Source organism: Corythoichthys intestinalis, chromosome 2 (genome assembly GCF_030265065.1).
Source record: "Corythoichthys intestinalis isolate RoL2023-P3 chromosome 2, ASM3026506v1, whole genome shotgun sequence".
Taxonomy (NCBI): Eukaryota; Metazoa; Chordata; class Actinopteri; order Syngnathiformes; family Syngnathidae; genus Corythoichthys; species Corythoichthys intestinalis.
In genome coordinates, this window is record NC_080396.1 from 32487311 (window position 1) to 32509711 (window position 22401).

General features: G+C 39.8%; 2 protein-coding genes across 4 annotated transcripts; both read left to right on the forward strand.

The window, feature by feature from the left end:
• Positions 1-217: 217 nt before the first annotated feature.
• aurkaip1 (aurora kinase A interacting protein 1) lies at positions 218-5396 on the forward strand. Of its 3 annotated transcripts, none has more exons than XM_057856105.1 (4): positions 218-333; positions 716-816; positions 914-1365; positions 3315-5392. In XM_057856105.1, the coding sequence occupies exons 2-4, from the start codon at positions 771-773 to the stop codon at positions 3429-3431; spliced, it is 615 nt and encodes a 204-aa protein (XP_057712088.1). In that variant the 5' UTR covers positions 218-333; positions 716-770; the 3' UTR covers positions 3432-5392. The 3 variants fall into 3 exon arrangements, with proteins under 3 accessions (XP_057712088.1, XP_057712103.1, XP_057712095.1); XM_057856120.1 differs by having other exon boundaries at positions 233-372; positions 3315-5396; XM_057856112.1 differs by having other exon boundaries at positions 288-435; positions 3315-5396.
• A 4603-nt stretch (positions 5397-9999) lies between these two features.
• On the forward strand, positions 10000-22041 carry mxra8b (matrix-remodelling associated 8b). The gene is made up of 11 exons (XM_057856448.1): positions 10000-10103; positions 10314-10491; positions 12557-12583; positions 12665-12976; positions 13857-13958; positions 14034-14495; positions 20824-20982; positions 21065-21095; positions 21179-21258; positions 21323-21376; positions 21466-22041. The coding sequence occupies exons 2-11, from the start codon at positions 10476-10478 to the stop codon at positions 21489-21491; spliced, it is 1269 nt and encodes a 422-aa protein (XP_057712431.1). The 5' UTR covers positions 10000-10103; positions 10314-10475; the 3' UTR covers positions 21492-22041.
• Positions 22042-22401: the final 360 nt, after the last annotated feature.

Below are 22401 nucleotides of genomic sequence, written 5' to 3' on the forward strand. Positions count from 1 at the left end.
AATTTAGAATAGTTTCTCAAAAAATAACCCGAATAATGGCCCTGTTAATACGGTTTGTGGTTAACTAAAACATTTAGAAATTCATTCGCTTAAATTTCGCAAAGAACGTCATCGAGTTCTCCGACGCAAGATGGCCGCAAGTTACTTACGCCAAATCCAATCTTTCTAACCTTATATATATTATATCTGTGAACGGAACATTTTAATACTCGGGAAACCGGATGCGCGTACAATTTGTGTGACACCGAGTGGAAAAATTATGCTGGTGTCACATTGAAAACTATCGTCTCGTTGAGGACGGACATTTTCATTTGCTTTAAAGTGAAGTACTGGGTGAGGCCTGGCATAAATACACCTGCGCCGTCGACATACGTATGAATAATACTTTATTGTGAACTTTTGACCCATCTCTTAAAATCAAGAGCTACCATAAGGGTTAGTAGCCAGGAGACACCATTCGGCCATTTTCAGAGATAAGATCAGAATGCATGAAATGTAAATGCAAGTTTGCGACTAATTGTAATTTTCTGTCCATCGGCATACTTAATCATTTTTTAGGTGACACGTAACGACATAAAAGCCGACGTTTCTTATCAAATTCTAAGTTCTTTCAAGTTATATTCGACGCTACAAGGCGTCAGTATTTTCAGGCGTAATCAATTTTCGGACGTTTGCGTAGATATTCACTGTTTACTTAATGGTTAACATTCCACAGGACATTTGACTCGGAAATCCATTCCCTGATGACTCGACTTTGATGCTGTCCAACAATGTTTAAACTCCTCCATCGTATCCGTTTACTGCACAAGCCAACTTGTAAGTGTGGAGTTACTTATGTTATGTTATGTTGTCCGCATTTGGAGAATTAATGTACTCTGCCGTGAACATGACGTCTGGTGTCATTTCTTCATAGTTGGAGACATTCTAAGTGGATGTATGCGGCCAGCAACTACTGCGTACAACTCACCATGCAGTAAAACACCCCGGCACTACTCAACAGCAGCCGACAATAGATATCCACCTCGATGGGTCCAGCTGGAACCTGAGCTCGATGAGGCGCTTGTGCCACGTAAACTGTCAGTAAGTCCTCTGGAGACCTGGCTCTCCCTGCGTTATTCCCTTCCTCCCCTGCCGGAGTTGGCCCTGCCAAAACAGGAGCACTCAGACCTGCTAGAGGAGAAAGTGCTACCACCCATGGGCATTGCTGATTTTGAGGATGGAGATAGCCCGGCGATGCCCCTCAGTTGTAAAAATGACCTGGAGATTCGGCGGCGCAAGATGAATCGGCACAAATACAAGAAGCTGCGGAAACGGACTAAATTCTTGAGGAGGCGAGTGCAGGAGAGCAGGGGCAAAAAGAAGCAGGTATGTTTTTGAGATGGGTGGATGTCTATTTTTGGTCATTTAAAAAACGTATCCCCATAAAGACTGGCATCCAAACGCGTGGACATCAATCACATTTTAAGTCATGTAGACCACAATATTAACATTTGGTGTTGTACAAGTGTAGCCTACGTAAGAGGTGTCAATCTCATTTGGTTCGCAGGCCACATTCAAGGCAATTATATCTCATGTGGGCTGGATCACTTTATTTTTTGCCAAATAAGATAACTCAGTGGCGGCCCTCTCCTTGTCCAAATGGATTAGATGTCTAGCGCTGTCAAAGGGACTGAAATATGACTGCCAGGGGGATAATCCTCCAAGTTTGTTAACTGGACTTCTATCGTTGTCAGCGGAAGCCAAAGAGTTAAATTTGGGTGAGCTGGGTAATTTATGGGTACTCACTGGTCACTCTGTATATTTTGCGGTATCTCTGTCACTTCCTGACTATATATTTTGGTTCATTTCCTGTTGATTTTGGGGCATTTCCAGGTTACTTCCTGTTGATTTTGGGTCACCTCCTGTTGGTTTCGGGGCATTTTAGGGTCACTTATTTGTTAATTCATTGGTTGCCCCTGACGGTGCTAGATGTCAATTCTATTTTGACAGGGAGGGGGCGAATGAATGAATGTGACTGCGGACACAAAAGTAAGTCAATTGTAGATATGCACAAATATCTGGTTTTTAAGGTGCCAATGTCAAAACATCAGCATGTTATTTTGTATATGTACAGTATGAATGACCTACAACATGCCTGTCAGGCAGAACAACCCCGCAGGCCAAATTGGACCCCGTGGTGGGCTGCTTCTGGCCCGAGGACCTCTGGCCTACATGACCCAAAATGTTATGTTCCCATATGTGAATGTCTCAATTATACAGTAATTTATTTTATGATTCATTGCTAACCAATGAATAAATATATATTTTTAAAAATTGTAATATAAAATACATTTTTTTAAAAAGAAATACACTCCGGTTATTGCCCCCAATAACACTCTAGAGCTGATAAATAATAATTGAAATTTGCCTGGTACACCAGACTCACCGCTGTTCCAGCTATTGAGTCTGGCCACCATTCAGCAGATACAATTTCCAGGGCGGAGCAAGCCACAGCAAACAGACAGCGGAGTGGACCAGTCAGCGACGGGCAGACGTGACGTTAGTAAAACGACGAGGGCAGGACGAGGGACTTGCGCGGGGAAGTAAACATATGAGGAGAGCCGAGTTTGTTCAACATGGCTAGCGCGAGACAGACTGTTGTCAATGACTCGTGTCGATGTGTTTTTGGTCATTTAAAACTGATTTTACTGTGGATTGGAACATATTCTCGGCTCTCCTGTTCACCATCTGTGTTGTGGCGACAACTTTCGACGCGCAACAGTGACGTTGCTCGTTAAGCACACGTCACGCAAATAAACGAATCTGATTTGTCGATTGATTTTGTACCTGCTCGAGAGGCTGTTAATGGGCTGGGTCCCAGACTTTTCTCTCAGTGTTTGAAAAATACAGGGAGAACAGTCTGGCCGTGCCAGGCAAAATTGAAATAGCATTAAGAACTTTTTCAAAACGCATTCCCTTTTTGTTCTTAAAATAAAAATGGATAATCATTTTCAATGATTTCATATTTTGTATTGAAGCAATTAAACAAAAATACGATTTTCTATTTTACCCTTTTTGGTGGGGGGTAAAAAGGGTGGAGGCAAAACAAACATTTAAAAACCTTAAAAATAATATTTACCATTATCTCTTTGCCTACCATTGACAACTATAGATGTGAAATTCATTTAAACTGAGAGGACTGGCTGTGAATGCTCACGTTTCAGTGCGGTCACTAGCTGTCAGCTGCTCCCAGTCAAATTGGATTGGATGTCTAGCACAGTCAATAGCAGCCAATGATTTAAGTGATTCATCTAACGGCAGTTTTCTTCTTTCAGAAACGTTTTGAGGACGACCTGCAAAGGATCTGGAGGCGGGCCGGATTGAAGAAGGCTCCAGAGGGATGGGAAACACCCAAGATCTTCATTAAACAACACGGGAACAGGAAGAACTGAGTCATTTTGTGGCCCAATCTGTTCACACTGGATGGGTTTTCTTCCCATATTCTTTGTTTTTGTTGTTTTATCAATGATTTCTCAACATTTGAGCACATGTGCAGTCTCATCTCAGTGCTGCACTTTTTTTTGTTGAACCGGCGCAGTTCCTCCACGATACTGTAGATGGCGGTGTTGGCAGTCTAGAAGTTATTGCTAAATAAAACAGTCTATGGAAAAGATTGTGTGATTTAATAAACGTTCAGATAATAATCGCTCACAACATAAACCTCAAAAGTGCGTTGATTTAACTCATTGGCTTCCATTGACGGTGCTAGACATTCCATTTCGACTGGGATTATTGGCAGGGAACAGTTGCTTCAACTCAGCCCTCCCAGTAAAAATGTATTGGACGTCTAGCGCTGTCTGGCACTAAAACGACCATTCACAGCCAGTCCCCCAGGTTTAAATGAATTGGTTGTCCATCCTTGTCAACTGCGGGCTTTGAGTTATATATATATATATATATATATATATATATATATATATATATATATATATGTATAAGGGCTGTCAACATTATCGCGGTAACGGGCGGTAATTAATTTTTTAAATTAATCACGTTAAAATATTTGACGCAATTAACGCACATGCCCCGCTCAAACATTAAAATGACAGCACAGTGAAATGTGTACTTGTGTATTTCGGAGTTTTGTCGCCCTCTGCTGGCGCTTGGGTGAGACTGATTTTATAGGTTTCAGCACCCATGAGCATTGTGTAAGTATTGGCATCAACAATGGAGTGCTACTAGTTTATTTTTTGATTGAAAATTTTACAAATTTTTTAAAAACGAAAACATTAAGAGGGGTTTTAATATAAAATATAACTTGTACTAACATTTATCTTTTAAGAACTACACTTCTTTCTATCCATGGATCGCTTTAACAGAATGTTAATAATGGTAATGCCATCTTGTTGATTTGTTATAATAAAGAAATGCAGTACTTATGTACCGTATGTTGAATGTATATATCCATCTTGTGTCTTATCTTTCCATTCCAACAATAATTTCCAGAAAAAAATGGCATATAGATGGTTTGAATTGCGATTAATTACGATTAATTTTTAAGCTGTAATGAACTCGCTTAAAATTTTTAATCGTTTGACACCTTATATGTGTGTGTATATATATATATAATATACATACACACACATTAAAAACGAGTGTTATTGGGGCCCATAACGTTCATTTCATTTGTGTTACTGTATTTTTTTTGCCTATTATTTAAAATGTAAAAATAATAGATTAAAATAGTGTTTATTGTATACAAAATGTTTTACTGTATCCACATGACCTCTCGTGATATCCACGTACTGTATGTGGACCTCATGTCTTAAAGTGATTGTGTAACGACCCGGAGGTTTGCTCCAGGACCTGAGACAAAGCAAGAGGAGGCTTGACAAAGCTTTTCAGTTCACACACCTGTTTAATAAAACAAAAATCAAAACAAGACGAGGGTGCATCGATCCCAGGTTGGGCAGGGCTCTGTGGTGTTCGTACCCCCCCTGGAAGGACAGCCGTGCTTTTGGCCCAACACAGCAATCCAACACTGCAAGCAAAAAAACCCACAAATCCACGCGATCAGGCCTTCAGGTCTCTCATAGATTGAGTCTCAAGTTCCCGCTGGGGTCACCCTCAAAAAGTCTCTTAAAAGTTAAAATTAAAAAAAAAAAAAAGTCACTTAAAAAGGTTAAAATAAAATTTTTAAAAAAAAAATAAATAAATAAATAAAAAGGTGTATATATACAGTGCCTTGCAAAAGTATTCGGCCCCCTTGAACCTTGCAAACTTTCGCCACATTTCAGGCTTCAAACAAAGATATAAAATTTTAATTTTTTGTCAAGAATCAACAACAAGTGGGACACAATCGTGAAGTGGAACAAAATTTATTGGATAATTTAAACTTTTTTAACAAAAAACTGAAAAGTGGGGCGTGCAATATTATTCGGCCCCCTTGCGTTAATACTTTGTAGCACCACCTTTTGCTCCAATTACAGCTGCAAGTCGCTTGGGGTATGTTTCTATCAGTTTTGCACATCGAGAGACTGACATTCTTGCCCATTCTTCCTTGCAAAACAGCTCGAGCTCAGTGAGGTTGGATGGAGAGTGTTTGTGAACAGCAGTCTTCAGCTCTTTCCACAGATTCTCGATTGGATTCAGGTCTGGACTTTGACTTGGCCATTCTAACACCTGGATACGTTTATTTTTTAACCATTCCATTGTAGATTTGGCTTTATGTTTTGGATCATTGTCCTGTTGGAAGATAACTCTCCGTCCCAGTCTCAGGTCTTGTGCAGATACCAACAGGTTTTCTTCCAGAATGTTCCTGTATTTGGCTGCATCCATCTTCCCGTCAATTTTAACCATCTTCCCTGTCCCTGCTGAAGAAAAGCAGGCCCAAACCATGATGCTGCCACCACCATGTTTGACAGTGGGGATGGTGTGTTCAAGGTGATGAGCTGTGTTGCTTTTACGCCAAACATATCCTTTTGCATTGTGGCCAAAAAGTTCAATTTTGGTTTCATCTGACCAGAGCACCTTCTTCCACATGTTTAGTGTGTCTCCCAGGTGGCTTGTGGCAAACATTAAACAAGACTTTTTATGGGTATCTTTGAGAAATGGCTTTCTTCCTGCCACTCTTCCATAAAGGCCAGATTTGTGCAGCGTACAACTGATTGTTGTCCTATGGACAGACTCTCCCACCTCAGCTGTAGATCTCTGCAGTTGATCCAGAGTGATCATGGGCCTCTTGGCTGCATCTCTGATCAGTTTTCTCCTTGTTTGAGAAGAAAGTTTGGAAGGACGGCCGGGTCTTGGTAGATTTGCAGTGGTCTGATGCTCCTTCCATTTCAATATGATGGCTTGCACAGTGCTCCTTGAGATGTTTAAAGCTTGGGAAATCTTTTTGTATCCAAATCCGGCTTTAAACTTCTCCACAACAGTATCTCGGACCTGCCTGGTGTGTTCCTTGGTTTTCATAATGCTCTCTGCACTTTAAACAGAACCCTGAGACTATCACAGAGCAGGTGCATTTATACGGAGACCTGATTACACACAGGTGGATTCTATTTATCATCATCGGTCATTTAGGACAACATTGGATCATTCAGAGATCCTCACTGAACTTCTGGAGTGAGTTTGCTGCACTGAAAGTAAAGGGGCCGAATAATATTGCACGCCCCACTTTTCAGTTTTTTATTTGTTAAAAAAAGTTTAAATTATCCAATAAATGTTGTTCCACTTCACGATTGTGCAAGCATAGGCGGAGTTTGACTTTTGGGGCGAGGGGGGGGACCAACATGTTGTGATGACCCCGAAACGCAGTGTCAGCAATAAAATTAACTTTCAGGGATATTTATAATAATAAGTTGACAATGAGCGTTTTTTGTTTCCCATCATTCTTGAGGGGAATTCTGAATCAGGCTGCTTAGGCAATACTATTCGCCAAGATCGTCATCCATTGACTATAGTATACCCGACGGTGTCGTGCCAATGTAGTTGCCCAGTAAAAAATTATATCCCCTGGACGGAGCCATATGGAGGTACATTTGTGTCTTTATTATTCAATCAAAAAAAGTTGCTTCAATCAAAGTATATATTTACAACCCCAAAAAATTCGCTTCAGTCTAAAAAAATGCAAAAATAAATTTGAAACTCAAAAAAACAAAAAATGAAAATGCGTGTGAAAGCTATTTTTCTTTGATCTTTGTTAATTTATTTTTTTTAATTGAAGTCAAGTATATTTTTGATTGAAGCAAATTTTTTGATTGAATTAATGTTGATTTGTGATTTGTGCCACATTTTGGCTAGGACATTTTGGTCTTTATTATTCAATCAAAAAATTAGTTGCTTCAAAAAAATATTTTCAAAAAGAAAAATCACTTCAATCAAAAAGAAAAATTTCAATCATAAGTTTTTCAATGCGAAAAAATATTTGAGATTGAAAAATTTGCATTTGAACTAGGGCTGTCAAAATTGTCGCGTTAACGGTCGTTAATTATTTTTTTTTAATCAATCACGTTAAAATATTTGACGCAATTAACGCACTAGGCCCGCTCAGACATTTAAATGTCAGTACAGTGAAAGGCCAACTTGTTAATTGTTTTATGGAGTTTTTCCGCCCTCTGCGGGCGCTTGGGTGTGACTTGCATATGTTATGTGGCGTAATGTCGCCCTCTGCTGGCGATTCAGTGCAGCTGATTATTTGGGTTTCGGCGCGCTTTTCTGACGTGATTATATGTCGACGCGAACTCACACTAATAGACAGTGCTATTCAGACCAGCTAACGTCCGCATCCAGTATTCAGTGGCAGTTCTCATAGCCCCATCACACTGTTTGTGTCTAATACATGCATCGCTTGTGAGTTATATTCCTCCTTTGTTTATATTCATGAGCATTAGATAGTTATTGATGATGTGTATTTGAATTTGTTCACATATGGTGAAATGCAGTTACATTGTTAGATGCTTGTGAGCTAATTGGCTAGTTCTACTGCTCAAATGGATACGTGTGTGTACATTTTATGTTATTTTGTGATTTTATGCAAGTTATTGACACACTGCCTTGTTGTTTTCAGTTTTACAAAAATACAAGAAACGTGCTCCTGTCAAAAAGAGATGACTTCAATAAAGCCCATGCAACTTTGCCACACCGTCTGATTTCTTTTTGGAACTTATGTTCGCTATCTGTCAATTTGTGTACTCACACACATTGAGGACAGAATAGGGCTACTAGTTTATTTTTTGATTGAAAATTTTACAAATTTTATTAAAACGAAAACATTAAGAGGCGTTTTAATTAGGGCTGTCAAAATTATCGCGTTAACGCGCGGTAATTAATTTTTTTAATTAATCACGTTAAAATATTTGACGCAATTAACGCACATGTCCCGCTCAGAAAGTATTCTGCCTTTTGGTAAGTTTTACAGCAAGACTTTTTGCGCTGTCCAACAGCGAACTCTTGTGGTCGCTTTGCGACATGGTTTATTATTTTCTTCTTTTCTTTCTTCATTATGGCTGCACGACGTCTCGGGCTGATAATGTGCTTATATGATCCTTGGACAAGATTTGTCCGTAAGTATGGTTGTTGTAAAGAATGTACATATTATGTTAGTAAGCGAAATGTTATATTTTTTGTATGAGACGCTTTTTGTTTATGTTTAGTGAACCTGTATAGCGTGCTAAGCTAACGTTGTTGGTAATGCAATGCTTGTGTACTTTTATTTTGTAGTTTTACGACGGTCTAAAGAGGACAATGGTTTGAGGCCATTTTATTAATAAATCAGATGAAAAAGGAAGAAGTCTAATTATTAAGGCGTCGTTCACTAGCTGTCTAGCTTTGGAAAAAGTAGACGCTTCGGAGTGAGGACCGCATAGACAGATTTAAATGACAGTAGAGTGAAATGCCCACTACAGTCCTTATGTACCGTATGTTGAATGTATATATCCATCTTGTGTCTTATCTTTCCATTCCAACAATTTATTTTACAGAATATATATATAATTTACAGAAAAATATGGCATATTTCATAGATGGTTTGAATTGCGATTAATTGCGATTAATTACGATTAATTAATTTTTAAGCTGTAATTAACTCGATTAAAAATTTTAATCGTTTGACAGCCCTAGTTTTAATATAACATTTCTATAACTTGTACTAGTATTCATCTTTTAAGAACTACAAGTCTTTCTATCCATGGATCACTTTAACAGAATGTTAATAATGTTAATGCCATCTTGTTGATTTATGTTATAATAAACAAATACAATCCTTATGTACCGTATGTTGAATGTATATATCCATCTTGTCTTATCTTTCCACTCCAAAAAATAATTTACAGAAAAATATGGAATATTTTATAGAAGGTTTGAATTGCGATTAATTGCGATTAATTACGATTAATTAATTTTTAAGCTGTAATTAACTCGATTAAAAATTTTAATCGTTTGACAGCCCTAATTTGAACACTTAATTTTTCATTGAAAAAGTTGCCTTTAAAGATGCCTTTAAATCCTTTTTATGTTTGGGCCATTTGTGGGTAGGACATTTGTGTCTAAATCATTCAATCCCCCCAAAAAGTTGCTTCAAAGAAAAAAAAATTGAAAACTAAAATTGCCCTCCCCTAATCTTTTTTTTTTTTTTTTAATTGTACGCAAATCAAATGACCGTCTAAGTTGCTAGTCACATGATCTTTTCGAAAAATAATTTTGACCCATTATAAAAATTTTTTTTTTTTTTTTGTTCATTTCATTCATTTTTGTTGCAGTTTTATTGTTTTACAACTTTTATATATATATATATATATATATAGGAAAGACAATTACATGCAATGACACTTTTCAGCCACCGGGGGGGGGGTCTGGCCCCCCTTAAAATCCGCTTAAGCGTCCAATTGTCCCTCGTGCAGTCCTGGCAGCTGCAGACGAGCGTGGTGTCAAACTTCTCGCATTGAGTGCGTGCCGGGCAAATGCCAGTCCTCCCTCCTCGTAGCGAGCCCGTTCGCAGAGCGGGCGGTTCCCACGCTGTGCTCTCGCGATGCCGCATTTATGACCGCTCATTGTTCCTCTCCACCAATCTACGTAGCCAGGTGCTAATCGAGCGCGATTGGGAGCCCTTTGGGAGAAAAGTTCAGGTACGCTCGTCCTGCCACGCCCCCTCGCTCCCAGCTGTTCGTTAGAATTGTTTTTGTTGTTTTTAATTACTACAAGAGTACTTACCGTGTAAAGGGTTGAAAGTGACAATTATTTTAAACTACTGAATGAAAAACAGTAGTAAGTTATAGAGGCCTATTTATGATTATGAGTGTACTTTTTGTGATGGCTGCCGTACTGATGTTTGCCAGTGTTGGGTTTCAAGTGCTGCGGAGGCGGAGCGTCTGCGGGCTGCGGGTCGGACTCAGCATCCAGACGTGCACGACGACAACACTTCACACAACTGCTTGGTCAGCTCTGAAGTTCTTTTGCGGTACCGTTTGTTCGCTCCTTGATAGAATATACACGTCGGTATGATTCTGCTGCCAGGTGAGTCAATTGTTCTTATATAGAACTCAAATACATTCGGCATCAAGGGCCCGGCATGTTCCGTTTGGACTGTTGTAGTTTTGAAATAAAGTGTCAAGTTGGAACACTTTCGGTCAGCATGTTTGCTTTTCTATTCGCTGCTCTTTTTCTTTAAAAAGCTGCGATAAGTCTTCAATTCATTTTTATGTAGTTTTGTTATGTTTTTTTGTTTGTTTTTTTCTTCTTCAGTATTTAGGTCAGGATGACAGCTGAAATGTCACAGGAAAAAATAAAAAAAAACGATGGATGTGAATTGCCAAGAAGCATGACTCGTCTTTGCCCGGGGGATTTTTGTGTGTACGTTTTTATGGGTTTTTTTCATGGTTTTGGCCCAATGTGTTTCTTGTTAGCTGTGGTCTGAGGAGAGGAGTCAGCATTTTCCAACAGCCCCTCATTTAATGTGTTTAACTAATAAACTTTTCTTCTCAGGTGGGTTGCGTACGTTAAACAGGAGGCTTTCATGATTATGTAGTTAACAGGGACCTTTGGGGGGGGGGGGGGGGGGCTATTAACTCACTGGCTGCCATTGACAGTCATTAGCTGAAAAAAAATCAGTTTTTAATGGCCACACTGAAACTAAGAAAACAGATCAACCTTTCTTCTGTTATATATTTTACATTTTTAAGATGCTTATTGGCTACGATTGACGGTGGTAGATGTCCAAAACCTTTTGACTGTGAGTGATCGAAACCTCCCCCAAGTCAAAATGGATTGGGCATTTAGTCAATAGGACTGAAACATGATCACTGAATGCCAACCCAGATCAAATTGATTTGATGTCATATGACTGTCAAGTGTTGTGCCCATTCATGGCCTTTGATGGTGGTGGATGCCCCCAAAAGATTGTACTAGGAGGAGGGCCCCACCATCACAAAGTGAAATGGACATCTGTCGCCATTGGTAGCGAATAAGTGAAAAGGGAAATGTCGTCATGATGATTACAATTTGCCGATGTTCCTCTGTCAGACATGCCCTTGCTAGAAATGTGTAGTTTTAAAAATGTACAAGAGGTAAATATAAAAACCTGCTCATTGGTTTGGTGGAAAAGTACTGTATATTAATGTACCTGTAATCCTGGCCTCCTTCCACATTTACTCCAGTCTGTGAATGTGCCTTTGTACTTGGAACCAAGTGTACAGCTGCACAGGTTTATTCCCAGCTGGTGTGATGTGGTTGTGAGTAAATGTCTGACACAGCCGTGACATTCATGAATCATACACTTTGTGCAGAGTAAAGACATATTTCAGATTTGACTCTCACATCTTGGCTTCATAGTATGGGGGTGATGTTAATCTGATTGCTGCGGTTGCAAATTATAAACAGATTTGAAAGTTCAATTGGCAAATAGGTTACCCTTACTGGTAATTTAGTGCATGTTTTTAGTCATTGTGTAAAAGTATTGTGACTCACCAGCAGAAAGTTAAACTAGCAAATTAAGGGGTTGGGATGAGACATTTTCATTTCCCTTCACTAGTGAAACCAATTTTCAAGCATGAAGTCTTTGCCCCGCTAGAAGTGTTGTTATAGTACAAGTAGCAATCAAATGTGACTGCATGTCATCCCTGCAAGGTAATTATGTTATGATCTCATTATTTGCTTTAAAATAGTAGAAAACTGACCACACTTCTTCACTGACAAGTGGCAACCAACATAGTAGTCAATGATAATCTGAACATTCGGAAGTACTATGGACCTACAGAGATCGGGGACCACTTCCAAAATGACAGCAGCCTTTAGGGCTAGTCAACTACCTTCATCCCCTGTAGACCATAACTCGGCAGCAAGTCAAGAGAAGTTCGGTTGAATAAACCCTCTGTGTGCATCTCTAGACTACCAGTCTAAATGCGTTTCCATGTGGATATTTATAGTATCTAAACCGACTTGCAGGTACTCTGGACTTCTGAATAAGGTCAAAATTTATTAACTAATAAGTAACACTTCCAATGACGAGGATCAACATTCCAATACTGGTAACCCTAACAACTAAAAGGTATTGCCCTAAATAGCCATTTTTTGTCTCTTTCAGTTCTTGCTGTGGTCTTCCTGCCAGAAGGTAAACCAGTTCTTTTGCCAACCACGCAGGTTTGTATTTATTGGTGGTTTTCTGAGAATATGTCTGTGTTTATGACATCAGCATGGGGTCAGAGGAATAGCGACAGCAGACTTGGTGTATTGGCTGATGCCAGGAACATAACACTCCCTGTGGGGAGTAAGGCTGTCCTGCCTTGCCACAGCCCTCGCATGGTGTGGACAAGGGATAGACTAAAGGACCGTCAGAGGGTAGTGCACTGGGACGTGATGCGGAACACGCCAAAATACTCAGTGGAACGAATCCTGGATATGTCTCCTGGAGCCCGTCAGAGGGTCTACAATAGCTTCAACAAGGGTCGCATTTCCATACCAGGTTCTGCGTTTAAAGATGGCAACTTCTCCCTTGTCATCAACAGTAAGACATAATTTCACTTACTTCATTACTTCACTATATCTTATCGTCACCCCATTTATTATGCAATTAATTGTGTTCAAGGACAAAGAGAAATTGAAGTTTGTACCGACTTCGGCATGGGAACGTGGACACAATTCTCATATATTTGGCTTTAAACACAACGTCATTGGATTTGAGATAGTTTACAATAGTTGGTTTATTTGCCTATCAATATAAAAGGGACCTACATTTTCTAAGATAATTGGCTGCTCAGCTAATCCATGGCTAGGTTTTATGCCACTATCCAAGTTAAGGGTTGATTTCTAGTGTGATATTTGCATTTGGAATGTATTGCATGCAACACACTATATGAGAACTAAGAGCTGTCACTATCTGTGAAGCAAGCCATCATTAGGCCATAAAATGTAAACAATTTCCTCCAAACATTCATAAAAAAATGAAAATATGCATTCATGGGTGAGCCCAGCAACATCATAAGGCATGGAAGACCGTGCAAAACAATTGTGGTAGATGACTAAATAATTATTTCCCTGGTGAAGAAAACCTCTTCACAGAAACTGTTAGCTGGCCAGATCAAGAACACTCACCAGGAGGAATGTACTTTTGTGTCGAAGACCAGACAACAATCAAACGAAGACATCACCACTGTAAATACAGAAGATTTACACCTAAATAGACCTTTAAACTTCTGGAACAACATCCTATGGACTGATGAGACAAACAAACTGTGACGAGAGTTGTACTGAAGAGAAACATATGAAGAAAGAAAGGAAGCCTCATGATCCTAACAAACCGCATAAACCAAGAAGCATGGTGGTGATGATCATGGTGAAAAAATCTGGTGGTGAATGAGTTGAACCGTGATTCCTTTTCCTTCCAGATGTGGTCCAAAATGACCGAGGAGTTTACACGTGCAATCTGCATCATCATTACTGCCAGAATCAGCAGTCTGTTCAGATTCAGCTCAACACAACCAAGTCAGGTGAGGCTTGTCTGTTGTGTTAATGCATCTGTTATGAGACATACCACATTTTTAACAACATGTTACAATTGATAGCGAACAAGGAGAAGCGATACTGGGATGGAGAGAAGACCATCTTCGTGGTCTTGTTGGGAAGCTCAGTTGTATTGCCATGTGTCAACCGGCATCCCCTGTGGAGAGATGGCCTCCAAGAGGACCAGCAGCAGGTGGCCCACTGGGACTTTCAGCCACCGGGGGTGCGCCCAGATCGAGCCAACCGCTTGGTGGACCTCTATGCTTCAGGAGAGCGTAGGGATTACGGTCCACTTTTTGCTGACAAGAAGATGAGTGTGGCTGAGGATGCTTTTACACTCGGGGACTTTTCATTGACCATTTTGGACTTAAAGCCAGATGACAAAGGCCTGTACTCCTGCCACCTGCATCACCACTACTGTGGCTTACACGAGAGACGAATCTTCAGACTCACCGTGGGAACTTCACCGCAGTCAGTTCCTACCACCTCATCAGTGACCAGCTATAATAAGGAACCTGAACCAAGTAAGCCATTCACAATTTAAAGTCCAGGTCAAGTGCATTCAAGTGAATAGTGAATATTATACTACATGTTAGAAGATGATTGCTCAAAGCTTTGATTAAAAATCAGAATTACATAGCACAGATCAATGTGATTATGCTTCATTCTTGTGCATACAGAGATGTCTGCATGCGAGAATGTGCGGGCACCACATTTAAGGGGATTTAAATGAGCCACTTTGGTTGGCAGCGATTTGAGTTATCTGTAAGGACTCTCAAAGTGGTGAAGCTGACTCATATCGGCCACCCTGCCAGATTTACACTGGTAATGAAAATAGTGTGCAATGTTAGTGTTTTCACCCTTTGAGTTTTCCTGATTTTTGACACACTTGAACTTGAGCATCTTTTTTCATGTCAACTGTAATGCTGTGCAGTTGCTACTTCTGGATGTTGGGAAGGCTAAATAATTTTCCTGTTGTTTTCCTCTTCAACTGAGCAGAGGGGGAAGGCACAGCTGTACTTGCATTTATCGCATAGTTGGTCAGTTAAGTCAAGTCTCGCTCTGTTCCCAATTTCTCCTGCAAGAGGAAGAGCACACTGGAATAAACAAAGTCTACAAACTTTACAGTGAACAATTAAAACATTTCTGAGATCATTTTCTTCCCTGACTTGTTTTTTTAATATATCCATCTGGAGGCATTTTTACAGCTCTAAGTTGTTTAGGCGCCAGCAATTTAGGGAGGGTATTGTAGTTTCTCTCACGTTTGACCCAGTTTCCTAAAAGTTCCGAGCTTGTGTGCAGACATCTTACACTGTTTTCCAACTGTGGTTTATCCTGCGCTATGCTGGGTCTTTGGTATTTTCTCAGCTGATGAGTATCAGCCTCGGGTGGAGGCATGTTTACCAGCGGTCAGCGGAAGTCTGTTGCATCTGTTCAACATCTGCACCAGCTATGTCATGCAAGGGGTTGTAGGGGTCTGCTGTCAGAATATAGTTCACCTCACCCTTTTAAAGAAATGCTCTCCTGGCATTCAAGGATTGATTGCCTGACTCTGTTTTGTAAACATTACATTCATTTCTTCACTAAGCACCAGAAATCACTGGCATTGACAAATAAGAGTTTTGCACTTGTACTGTACAAGAGGTTTCGGGTGGGAGCACCTACCCATATTTTAGTGCTAATTACTGAAGAACTTAAAAAGGCAAACTCCAACATTTTATTTCTTGTTAAGGGAAAGAGCTATATGTTTCATTTTGTAGAGAGTCCACATATAATGATAGAATTTTTAAAAGAAAATTTAAACTAGAACTAACTTTATTCATTTGGGATATTATGTGTAGAAATTTCAGGGTGAAAAACTACTCAATGCTGGAATATAATGTAATGATGACAAAGCTGTAATAATTCCTTTATAAATGAATAATGTTGAGTTCTGATTGACACGGTCAGAAGGGTAATATCCAGTGTTGTTGTACACTGCAATGTAGGCATGCAGTGCATCATACTGTTGCAGTGTTTCTAATAATTATCAGATTAACTCAGAGTTAGATTTTCATACCTACCATTGGTGTCGGTGAATGGACAGATCATTGCTCATTGCTCGTCGCGTCAACCGCATAGTTGATAAGTCTCTCCAGTTATTTTCTGACCAAAAAAGGAAAGAAGGAATGTACATTAGACATTATGTGCAAAACGAATAGTGACACAAGAAATCAAAAAGTGATCTGCAGACAGACCACATAAGAGAATTTGTCTCTCCTCACACTTTCCTCTCATTTGTGGTCAGTCTGTTTTTTTCTCAGAGGGGAAAACTGGGTCTGGAACTTATTACTGGGGACAAGAATTTTGACATTCAACTCGTCGCTCTCTGCTTTTCCTCTTTCTGACTTTGGAAAAATAAATAGTAATTAAGACGCGTTAAAATATTTCTTTACTGTGTATATGGTAGACAACTATTAGTGGAAAATTGGGACTTAAGTATTTTTTCCATTTATCAGGATCGTACAAAGGGCAATTATGATTGTCTATTATCATAGTATAAACGAATATATTACATACACTGCTGGCCAAAAGTATTGGCACCCCTGCAATTCTGTCAGATAATGCTCAATTTCTCCCAGAAAATGATTGCAATTACAAATGTTTTGGTAGTAATATCTTCATTTATTTTGCTAGCAATGAGAAAACACAAAAGAGAATGGGGACAATTTTAAATCTTATAATTTTACACAAAACTCCAAAAATGGACCGGACAAAAGTATTGGCACCCTTTGAAAAATCATTTGATGCTTCTCTAACCTGTGTAATTAACAGCACCTGTTATTACCTGTGGCACATAACAGGTGGTGGCAATAACTAAATCACACTTGCAGCCAATTGAATTGATTACGGTTGACTCAACCTCTGTCCTGTGTTCCAACCTCTGTCCTGTGTCCTTGTGTGTACCACATTGAGCATGGAGAAAAGCAAGAGGACCAAAAAACTGTCTTAAGACTTGAGAAGCAAAATTGTGAGGAAGAATGTTCCTGTGTCTACCGTGCGCAGTGTCATCAATAAGTGTAAAGCCCAAGGCCTACATGTGGACGGAAAAGAAAAATTGAGGAGAGATTTCAATGAAAGATTGTGCGGATGGTGTATGAAGAACCTCGACTAACATCCAAACAAGTTCAAGCTGTCCTGCAGTCCGAGGGTACAACAGTGTCAACCGTACTATCCGTCGGCATCTGAATGGAAAGGGACTCTAGGGTAGGATACCCGGAAGACCCCACTTCTGACACAGAGTCATAAAAGAGCCAGGCTGGAGTTTGCCAAAACTTACTTGAGAAAGCCAAAAACATTTTGGAAGAATGTTCTCTGGTCAGATGAGACAAAAGTAGAGCTTTTGGGGAAAAGGCATCAACATAGGGTTTATAGGGAAAAAACGAGGCCTTCAAAGTAAAGAACACAGTCCCCACAGTCAAATGTGGCGGAGGTTCCCTGATGTTTGGGGGTTGCTTTGCTGCCTCTGGCACTGGACAGCTTGACCATGTGCCTGGCATTATGAAGTCTGAAGACTACCAACAAATTTTGCTGCATAATGTAGGACCCAGTGTGAGAAAGCTGGGTCTTCCTCAGAGGTCATGGGTCTTCCAGCAGGACAATAGCCACGTTTACATGCTGACTTTTATTCATACCGATTCAAATCATTCCGAATGGAAATTTCACATCAGCTGTTTACATGTCACTTCATCTATTCCGATCCAGCGTTTACATGTGTCTGCCTTTATTCCGAAAGGACGTTTGACAACTGCCGTCTGACATGCGCAGATTAATCAAAACAAAGCGTCACGTTGCAAAACATGGAGATCGATCGTCAGATCAGCTGCTGTTTTAACTTTTCGAGTGGAAACAAAACTTCAGAATGACACACCGTTCATTTAAAAAGTTGTGTGGGTGCGCTGTGCGTGTGCTTGGAAGCCATGTTGCAAGTGACGTTACTTATGTCACCAAGTGACGTCACCACGTCAGTACGGAGCATGTGCAGAAAGAACGCAACCAGACACCATTCAGCTTCCCTGTTTACATGATATAATTTTACTTCTAATCGGTTTGGGAAAAGGAATATTCCACCCCTGTGAATCGGAATGAAATTCCATTCGGTTTGGGCCTGTTCATTCCGAATGAGGTGTTTATATGGCACACATTTATTCGGTTTGAACAAATATTCCGATTGTAATTGGAATATTTGGCTCCATGTAAACGTGGCAACTGACCCAAAACACACTTCAAAAAGCACTAGAAAATGGTTTGAGAGAAAGCACTGGAGACTTCTAAAGTGGCCATCAATTGCCACGTTTACATGGAGCCAAATATTCCAATTACAATCAGAATATTTGTTCAAACCGAATATATGTGTTCCATATAAACACCTCATTCGGAATGAACAGGCCCAAACCGAATGGAATTTCATTCCGATTCACAGGGGTGGAATATTCCTTTTCCCAAACCGATTAGAAGTAAAATTATATCATGGAAACAGGGAAGCGGAATGGTGTCTGGTTGCGTTCTTTCTGCACATGCTCCGTACTGACGTGGTGACGTCACTTTGTGACGTAAGTAACGTCACTTGCAACATGGCTTCCAAGCACAGCGCACCTAATTGGAGTCCGGCGGAAAGATTGTATTTAATTCAAACTTTAAAAGAATTGAATATAATTGCTCGCTTAGACGGGCGTAAAACGAGGAACAGTGAACTATTTAAAAAAGTTCACGAGAGGTTACACGAAGCCGTAATAGACCGGCGCGTTGACCAGATTAGAAACCGGTGGAAAACCGGCTACTACAAGGCAAAAGAGCAAAACAGCAGAAGCGGATACGACCCCTACAAACACAACAAGTGGGTTAAAGTTAAAACGGCAGCACTCCGACGATCGATCTCCATGTTTTGCAACGTGACGCTTTGTTTTGATTAATCTGCGCATGTCAGACGGCAGTTGTCAAACGTCCTTTCGGAATAAAGGCAGACACATGTAAACGCTGGATCGGAATAGATGAAGTGACATATAAACAGCTGATCTGAAATTTCCATTCGGAATGATTTGAATCGGTATGAATAAAAGTCAGCATGTAAACGTGGCTAATGAGTCCGGACCTGAATCCCATAGAACACTTGTTGAGAGATCTGAAAATGGCAGTTTGGAGAAGGCACCCTTCAAATCTCAGAGAACTGGAGCAGTTGCCCAAGTAAGAATGATCTAAAATTCCAGCAGAGCATTGTAAGAAACTCACTGATGGATACCGGAAGCGGTTGTTCGCAATTATTTTGTGTAAAGGTTGTGCAACCAAGAATTAGACTGAAGGTGCCAATACTCGGCCAATTTTTTGAGTTTTGTTTAAAATGATAATGATTTAGTTTTTTTTCATTCTCTTAGTTGTTTTTCATTGCTAGCAAAATAAATGAAGATATTACTACCAAAGCATTTGTAATTGCAATCATTTTCTGGGAGAAATTGAGCATTATTTACCAGAATTGCAGGGGAGCCAATACTTTTGGCCGTCAGTGTACTACGAACTATTAGCCCAAAGATTTGGGAAGTTACTCATAGTTTTTCAAACACAGTGTTGACAATATTTTATTGTTCACTGTATCGGGGTTTCTGGAGATTTGAGTTAAATTCATTCGGTGACCACTCTTCACTAGGGATGTCCCGATCTGATCACGTGATCGAAAATCGGGCTGATTGCGCCATTTTTCAGAGGATCGGAATTGGTCGAAAAGGATCGGGTTTTTAATTTAGAAAATAATATTTATGTTTCAGCTTCAGGCTCATAGCCTCTCACTCGCCTTCCTCCTGCTTTTCTTGGTCAGCAGTGCACTGAATTTTCCTAGTTAAAGTTAACGATGATTGACAGATTTGTAGCTTTAATCTTGCCAGAGAAGCTTGGTAGCTCTTCGATTAAAGGCGCAAATATGTCAATTAACGTTTAGCTTGCTACACACTAGCGGTGGTGTGCTGTGGCAACTCATTGTCTAAGTGAGAGGCTGTTCTCAGCAGCGTGAGTGGATTTGAGTGGACTCACTCAAGGAAGCATTTCATAAACACAAGCATTTTTCTACGGTATTCTTGTTTAAAAATAATTCACATTATGATGGCGGCACGGTGGGACAGTAAAATGTTTAAAACTTTTGTTAAAAAAAAAACAAAAAAAATTTTTTTTTCGGAATCTGATTGGTACTGTGTGTTGGCACATTGTCAAAGTCAGGTGACTCGGACTCGAAAAATATGCAGTCGGTACATCCCTACTTTAGGCATTGATATGAATAACAATGCTATCAATCTGTTGAAGCTCCTCAAAAACATACCAACAAATGTGTTTATATTGTGTTGTTCTTGTATTTAGTTGAAACATACAGTACATAATGATATAATTAATTTCCTCCAAATTTTTGTACCAATTCAATCGGGTTGCTTCTAGTAATGTGCGACCAGAGGGAAGTAAAGAATCATATAAACACACATCCTTTTTTTCCCAAACTAACAAAAGAATCGTCTCACAATTCTTTATAAAATCTCGTAATCCTGCCCAAAGATGTACATTATGAAAGGAATTTAGCAATTCAGGACTGTGACATTTACCACAATCAGGTAAAAGGCGGATTTCCTTTTTTTTCATGATTCTTTAGTTAAATTCCAAATAGCAGTGTGAGTCCACTGTTACTTTCTGGTGGTTGGCAGTGGAATAACACCTAAAACAAATGGAGAGCAGAAATGAAATGGCGCAGCAAAACAAAACAAACAAAATCTGTGTTATAGTTACACCATGAATGGCGTGGGGTTCACCATTCACGATTTCCACGTTGCATGTTGGCAGGGATTGAAGAGGTGGTCAGCCCTCATGTGGTGAACGTCATCCTCCCTGAGCATCGAAGCTACTTCGTGCAGCATTTGGGCTATTTCTTGGCAACTTTCCTGCTTCTGGCCTTCATCGTCATCACGATCATTGTGCTGACTCGGCGTCATCAAAAGCGAGGTGGGGTACTTATTAGACAAGGATCATGTAGTGTGAAGTCAATGGATCAAGTCTTTTTGATGGCTGTTAAACATTTTTGTAGGCCTGGCATACGACCTGCGCAGATGCGACGAGTAAGATGTTGAAGTGCTTCCAAACATAAAATGTCTGTTATTTCTATCCGTATGTAAATTAAACCCATTTGATATCTATGCAGGAGAAATGGCATTAATGAAGGTGAAAGCTCACTGGATTGCACAGAGCTGAGGACCCGCAATCAAGAACCGCTCAATTCAGGTAAATCACATTTGCTCTGTCCAAGTATAAATGACAGATGAAATCACACATGTGCACCCTACAGATTACAAAAACAATCTCCTGAAAGAGAGAGAGTTCAGCAAAGACTGCAACAAGGGTAAGATGATGCAATACCGAAGGTTTACCTCACATTGGCGCCACAGCAAATAAACTTCAGAACTGTTCTTTCCTCCCCTCTCGGTGCAGACTTTGATGGCAAGCCATGGAAGTGAGAGAGACGCTTTGGAGACGCTGCTGGCAGGACCAGAGCAAACACTGCGAGAGAGAGAAAGGGACGCGCAATGCTCCTCTGCTGAAAATCCCAAGGCTTTTCACCTTTTTGTTTTCATTTATGAAATTTAGTCAACTTCATTTTATACTTTAGGGTTTATGTTGTATTTGAGATGTTATTCTTCTCTTTTTAAACAGGGGATGTATGTTCCACTATTTCACAATATTTAATTGTAATGTTTTTGTAGCAGGGTTTTTGGTCATTTTCCAGCATGGTTCAGCTGTAATGTGCATGCATGCAGAGCTTTTGTTGACTTTCCATTTTTTAAAAATAATATTGCCTATCTCTTTCTCTTTTGTTTGTTGGTTTGTTGTTGGCACACTTTCTGCTGTATTGTTATCTGCAAATCATCAAGTCGTTTACTGTGTGTGGACAGAATCACCAGTGGTGACACATTTTAATGTTACTTAGTTTTTTTAAATATAGGTACACAAATTGTTGCCGAGTGTGTATGTGTTACCCCCCAAAAAAATAAACGTTTTAAAGAGCCATTAAGGTTGTTTTCCAATACTTTGAACCGTTTAGCGCATAAGATGGGTCGAAATGTCATGTTCTGCAATTCCTTCTACTACGCGTCAAGACTTGCTCACGCATGTGCACACCGGTTAAAAGCGGCGAGTAGTTACCATTTTTGTTTTTGAGTTTTATTACATTTTCATTGCCTCAAGATACTTTTCCATGCGTTTCACTATCATACTTTTTAAGCATTGTTTTCTTGTGGTAGCTTTAAAGCAGAGTGTGGATCTGTTGACCACATTAGTCACGTAGCGCATTTAAACCACCCTTTTTTGATATTACTACGTTTAAGTATTTTCTTAAGGCATTTTTTTTAGTACGTTACCAGAGGTTGC